The 6619-nt window shown below is 45.1% G+C and overlaps 1 protein-coding gene and 1 pseudogene across 1 annotated transcript; one reads left to right on the top strand and one right to left on the bottom strand.

Moving 5' to 3' along the window:
• The first annotated feature begins 551 nt into the window (after positions 1-551).
• On the top strand, positions 552-2578 carry LOC136487545 (BTB/POZ domain-containing protein At1g01640-like). The gene is made up of 3 exons (XM_066484668.1): positions 552-848; positions 1605-1781; positions 1961-2578. Exons 1-3 carry the CDS (start codon positions 654-656, stop codon positions 2432-2434), a joined length of 846 nt encoding a protein of 281 aa, XP_066340765.1. The 5' UTR covers positions 552-653; the 3' UTR covers positions 2435-2578.
• A 253-nt stretch (positions 2579-2831) lies between these two features.
• Positions 2832-6086, bottom strand: LOC136487406 (uncharacterized; annotated as a pseudogene).
• Between the last annotated feature and the right edge of the window lie 533 nt (positions 6087-6619).

Genomic DNA, 6619 nt, shown 5'->3' with positions numbered 1-6619 from the left:
CCCGGGCGAGGTCAGTTACTCAGTTTAGTCTGTTATGAACGACGTATAGGAATATGAAGTAAAGAATCAAGCCACAGAGGAGACACACGATTTAACGTGGAAAATCCCTCCGATGTGAAGGGGAAAAACCACGGGCACCAGCCAGCAACAATCTCACTATCTCAAGAGTTTTGGGTTACACGCCTATGGCGGCTTACAAGAGAATCAAGTCTCCACGAAACCCTAGCAAGGGTGTATATACCGGCGACGGGCCTCCGCTTCGCTCCGTCAAAAGCCTGGCCTATATCTTGGAGTGAATTTGGAACAACTCCAACATAGTCAATGTACTACTTTGGCATACAAAGGTGTCCACCACACACCGACTACATTCATGCGCTACACACAGCACATTTATGAAAACCAGGAGAATTTTAATTCTGCTGATTGTCTCAGTCAGCAACCACCGCGTACCAGTTCTAGAAAAAGAAATCGCAGCACACCATCCTGCAGGCTGCCCCTCTTCTCTTCTCCCATTCGTTTTTATACCCTCGCCCAACTCAAGGCCATGGCGACCAGCTTGCTGTTAGCACCATTGCATAGCACCAGAAGCAGAGGGAGGAGGAGGACGAAGAAGAAGGGGAGCAAGGCGAGGCGGCGGCAGCGGTAGCGGAAGCATGGACTGCTGCATCTGCAGCCCCATGGCGGCCGTGTACAGGCTTCCGAGGAACGCCATCTGTGCTCCCTGCCACGAGGGCGCCAAGGCCATTATCGGATTTCTGAACAAGGATGATGAGCAGCAGCAAGAAGAGGGCGGCCATGGCTCTGTGCTCAAGTCCAGAGGGTCTGTCAAAACTAACAGCCCAACCAAGGTACAAATTCCACACTCACTGATCTGTTCCTTAGCTATTTCTGATTGAGCACATGTTTACATGTTACTTATATATCCTGATCGATTTTTCATACTGCTATAATTAGACATCTGAATTTTCTAAACCAACACTGTTTTGTTGTTGTTGTTGAAATAGAACGTGCTAGTTCATTCACCTTTGGTTTGCTAGCATATATCAGTGTTGTTTGGTTTCTAGTCAGCTGCATGTCACAATCTCAGGACGACGTTTGCTGCATGCATGCTTCAATAGAAAGGTTCTGTAAAAAGTGACCCCCGGATGTTAATGGGTCTTCATAAAGTTATTAGTTTCAGGCCTTTCCGCAACCGCCTTTTAGGCTTGTGTCGTGTTATTAGAACATACAGTTCAGAACTCCCTAAGGTTTTGCTTTGCAGCAAAAATCTCAGAAATGCAGTGCAGAGTGTATTTTCCTTGATTCTCGCCTTCTCGCTCATTCTCAGTATGTTCAACTTTGGTGCCTTTTTAGTAGAGACGTTCAACTCTTTCCCTGACCCCTGCCATTCCGTATTTGACTATTTGTAGAAAATCCAATATGAAAGCCTGAATAATACCAGGACTACTAACATGTAAATGTAATTAAGGAAATGATTTCGGCCTTACAATCCATGGTCAAAGTGTAATGTAGTAGTAGGCAACAAGATGACACCGAAATCTATCAGAGGTGATTTTTTGCCAAACAGAATTCAGTTCGTTTTCTGAAGCAACCATCCAATGCAGGGGATGAGAGACGCATGGGAGCAGGTGAAGGAGATGAGAGGCAGGGAGGAGGAGGCCCACCAGAGAGCTGCCTTCCTCGCGCAGGGCCTGGCGATGGCGTGGAAGGAGGGAGTCCACACCGACATCGTCGTCAAACCTGGCACTGGGCCCCCAATCCCGGCCCACAAAGCCATCCTGGTAAGTGAGTGGGCATTTTAGGCAGGAATATGCCTACTGGTTGGCAAATAAGTGGGCCTTCATTCCCTGCATGCATTTCAAACGAAGCCCAGCCAGCCCATCAGATAATTAATAATAATCTGCTAAAAAAAAGATAATTAATAATCTCACGTCTGATCTGATGCACGTACTACACGCAGGCCGCGAGGTCGGAGGTGTTCCGCCACATGCTGGCCGCCGACGAGCGCTGCAAGGCCCCCGCCGGCGACACCATCTCCCTCCCGGAGCTGACCCACGACGAGCTCGCCCTCTTCCTCGCCTTCCTCTACACCGGCGCGCTGGACGAGGACGGCGGCGGCGGCCGCCTCCCGGTCCTGGAGGAGCGGCAGCTGCACGCGCTCCTCGTGGCGGCCGACAAGTACGACGTGCCGTTCCTGCGGCGGGCCTGCGAGGCGCGGCTGGCGGCGGCCGTGGACGCCTCCAACGTGCTGCGCACGCTCGAGGTCGCGGAGCTGAGCTCCAGCGCGGCGCTCAGGGAGCGCGCCATGGACACGGTGGTGGAGCAAGCCGAGCAGGTGGTGTTCTCGCCCGAGTACGACGACTTCGCCGTCAGGAACGCCGGGCTGTGCGTCGAGATCACCCGGGCGCTGCTGGCCAAGATGAAGACTAGATAGATAGGCGAAATCACCTCTAAACCTCACCACTAGCGTTGGGCGTGACCTTGCATTATATTTATATTTATACAGTTTGGACACAGTTTTGTGGCATAAAAAAAGAATCTGTCTACGGGTCGCTCGGAGATCTTAAACAATCTGGAGGACACAGAGAGATATGGTGCGTGTAATTAATACTAATATTATATGTCCCCTTAATGTTGCAATATAGACATAAATACAACATCAAGCGCGCATAACGCACATTGTTGCAATAATTATACGACTTATTACAATTACAGAGTAATTTGTCAAAATAATGGGCGGCCAAGATCGAGGACCATGCCTTCAAACAAAATAAAAAGAACAATAAAAACATACAAATAGTAATGTGATGATCTCACATGACACCATGCATGTTCATATAGCTGTCACAACATGCACGTACGGATTAGACACATGCAAATAGAATAGAAAAACAGATGGATGCAATTAAAGGGTACGGTGTTATCGTCGTCGTCGCTGTCTGGACAAGGGAAGATGTCATTAATCTGCATATTCCCAACTTTGGCCACAATTCCAGATATCATGGAACTTGTCCACGATGCCGGTCTCGTCAGCTGAAGACGATGACGTCTTGTTCCAGCAGTCCTTCTCGCAGGCTGGTGGTTTCTGGTCTTTGAACTTGGCTCTGACACCCTTATAGGTGAGATATAGGCGTTCATGTCGTCCTGCCCAGCAGGGAGATTTACCAACCCCTCGGCCATTGACTTGATGTTGGTGGCACAGGCCTTGAGGCAACTGCAAGGCTTGCCCTCCGCTGCAGCAAGAAAAGAAAAGTGTCTTGTTCGTTTGGCTGATAAGTCATGACTAAAAGTACTGTTGGCTAATTTGTTGTACTATTTGTTGGCTGAAAAAATACGGTTTATAAGACAAGTGAACATGACGCTTCGTTGTCTTGTTGGCAGCAAAATGCATGCACAAGTCGGCGACCTTGCCAGCGTTATTGTACGTAATCAACCTCCTGGATCCCTGGGATGGACTCGATCAATCACCTTGACGCACGACGGAGAATCTGATGCTACTTGGCACCATTTCTGGTACTTTTCTGCTGTAGCTGCAGGGGCTGGGGTTGGTGCGCTACCGGAATCGACGACCGTGGAGAGGAGCATGAGTAGGAGGGGGAAAAGCAGCAGGAAGCTATGAGTGGAGCGTGTTGTTGGTTGCAATGATAAATTCTGTATGAGCATACTTAGGACCTTACTTATAGGTAAGTCACCGTCTATTTTTGCAGGCTTGCACTCAGAGTTTGTGGCTTAGGATGCAGTATTGACTTTGTTGGCTCTCCTTGCATTGCATGTATGCCTCTATAGCTATAATGGGAGAAGTACGTGCATGGAGAACGATCGACCTCATGAATATCTGGCCTACCTCGATCACAAGTGTCTTTTAGTTCATCAAGTGCCATTTTGGGACATTTATATATATATGTCTTACCGTCCAAATATAACCAACGACGACAGCCACATATATATGATCCACCATTTTCGGTCGCTTGGAGCTAGAGGAATATGTCGTCCAATCAAGGTGTCCGTCTACCACGTACGGGTTTGTCCAAGATGCATGTGTGTGCATGAGAGATTGATCAGAGTTGCATCTGCTCGATTTAATTTGCATCATCCACTAGAGTGAGTTATTAGTAGTCGAAGTTGAATCTGCAGCTAGCCAGAGGTGGCCAGTAGATCGAGAAATTCTGATACAATATATTGACGTATTATTCTGTGGCAGTGTGGCACGGACTGTAGTTTTCTTTATTCTCAATCTGTTTTATACCGGCCTACTAGTACTTTGATGAAAATAGCCCATCTGAAAAAAACTGTTTGTAGATTTAATCTTTTTTGCCGCGTCATGTGCACGTCGCGTGGCATAACAAGTGTACAGCACCACATACATTACCACCGTACCGCATGCAGGTGTTAGGTCCACATCGGAACACGTACACGGACGCACAAGGATTATCGGAGTCTAATACCACATACAGCACCACTCCTTGGCACTGCCGCACATACTTTTATTATAACGAATGCTCACTACTTGAAACTAAAATGTCCCGGTCGGCAGAGGCTCCACTGACAAGGAAATACGATATTTTTTGGTCGGTTTCAGATGAACTGATAGAAAAATACGAAAATAATCGTCAGAAAAATATGAATACCTCTGTTGGTCCTATAAATAACACAAAAAAAAAAAAGTTGTCCTGTAAAAACCGACAGAGAAATTATGTTTTATGAGGAGCCAAGACCGAAACAGCTAAGTGTATAAAGTTGTGCTCAGATAGCTTTTTGTTGTGTCAACAATAGTGTTTTTAGGTTCCAGTCCCAATAATAGTCCTGATAGTTCCTGTACTTTTTTTATTTATTTTCCTTCCTCTCTGTTCTTAACTAGCTATGCATGGGCAAAAGCAACTGTAGAGCTCTGCCTTATTTTGCTATTCTGTGCACAAGCTTTCTCTAGTTCGATCTTGCACAAGACAGGGGTATCTGAATTTGCAAAGCTAAGTCCAACTGAACTTCTTGTAGGGAGAAGTAAGGACCGAAAAGAACACTCACTACCCTAGATCTGGACATCACTGTCGGTTCAAAAACTCCCTTCATTGCCGGATTTTGAACCGACAGTGGCATACCGGCAGTGATGGAGGGTTGACATCACTGCTGGTTCTTAAAAACCGACACTGATCTACAAACAACAGTGTCGGTTCCTGGCTCTTCCCGACAGTGTCCAGTTGAATAACACTGCTGATTTGTAGTCCCAACCGATAGTGATGGTTGCTTCAAGAGTGTCGGTTCTTGGCTCAAGCCAGCAGTGTTGAGCAAGCCTACACTGTCGGTTCATGGATCAAACCGACAATGTTATCGTAACAATCACTGTCAGTTCATGGTTCAAGCAAGCAGTGTTGAGCAAGACAACACTCTTGGTTTGTTTCTAACCGGCAGTGATGGTTACGACAACACTGCCGGTTTCTTGCTAACCGGCAGTGATGGTTACGATAAAACTGTCGGTTTGTTGCTAATCAGCAGTGATGGATCATTCGCATTTTATTGTTTTATAATTTATTTTAATTTATATTTTTTTATGGAATCAGGTTTCGCTTTATATACGCTACGTAGACGACAGGTCCATCAATATTAAACATTATAAATGTTATGGTTATAGTTCAAATGTTCTTATCAAGATCTCGATCCCTCAAAATAAAAAAGAAATTATTCGATAAGATGAAGCATGCTTCTCGGACTTCTTACAATAATCTAGCGAGTCGCTCTAGACCATACTGGTCCTCGAACTTCACGGATTGTGCAATGGAAAATACTCCATCTTTTTTCAATACCTCGGCTAAGATGAATCTTGCCAACTCCGATTGCAGTGCGACGATCACCATGTCTAACAGCCTTTCGTGGTTATATTTCTTGCGTTGTCGTTCAAAAAAGATGATATCCAAAGAGGAATCAGTAAATCATTTTGTTGAATTATTAACAGATATAAATGAAATGGGGATTATACACACCAACTTATCTGCTTCTTCCAATTTCCCGCCGATGTCGCGAAGCATTGTCCACATTACATAAAACCCACATTCATTGTTTTCCGCCGACTGTTTTAGGTACTTTCCCTCCATTTCGACAACCTTGAATGAGACCTGCGTCCCACCGATATATCTTCTTCGGACACTGTGCAACATTAAAAGGATAAAATATTAGAAAATGGTATGTGTGACTAGAAAATAATATGTTATTAGGATCGCTTACTAATTTAGCACTGCCACAAGTGCATCCAGACGATGAAATGGGTTTTTATTTGAGTCCCACACCTCGATAAGATTTTTAGCAAGATTGACACAAATGAAGATAAAATGGTTGCTGCAATCACATAATCCTAATTATCGAATAATCTTAACGAAAAAAGAAGCATAAAATTAAAAACCGAGAACACATACTCGCAGTTGTAGGCTAGAAGTATGTGGGTTTTGTTCTTCATCTTGAATTCATCGAAAACAATAATCAATCTCTCTTTCAAGTCTTCCACGTCACATCCATGGAGGCCTAAACATGTCTTCTCATGAACTCGTAAGGGGTCCAAGAAGCCTATGTTATCCCATTTGCTTTTTAGTATGCAAAATTTTGCTATACACCTACATAAAATTATGAGAAT

This window comes from Miscanthus floridulus, chromosome 10 (genome assembly GCF_019320115.1).
Source record: "Miscanthus floridulus cultivar M001 chromosome 10, ASM1932011v1, whole genome shotgun sequence".
NCBI classification, from domain to species: domain Eukaryota; kingdom Viridiplantae; phylum Streptophyta; class Magnoliopsida; order Poales; family Poaceae; genus Miscanthus; species Miscanthus floridulus.
This window is presented reverse-complemented; position numbering and strand designations above follow the sequence as displayed.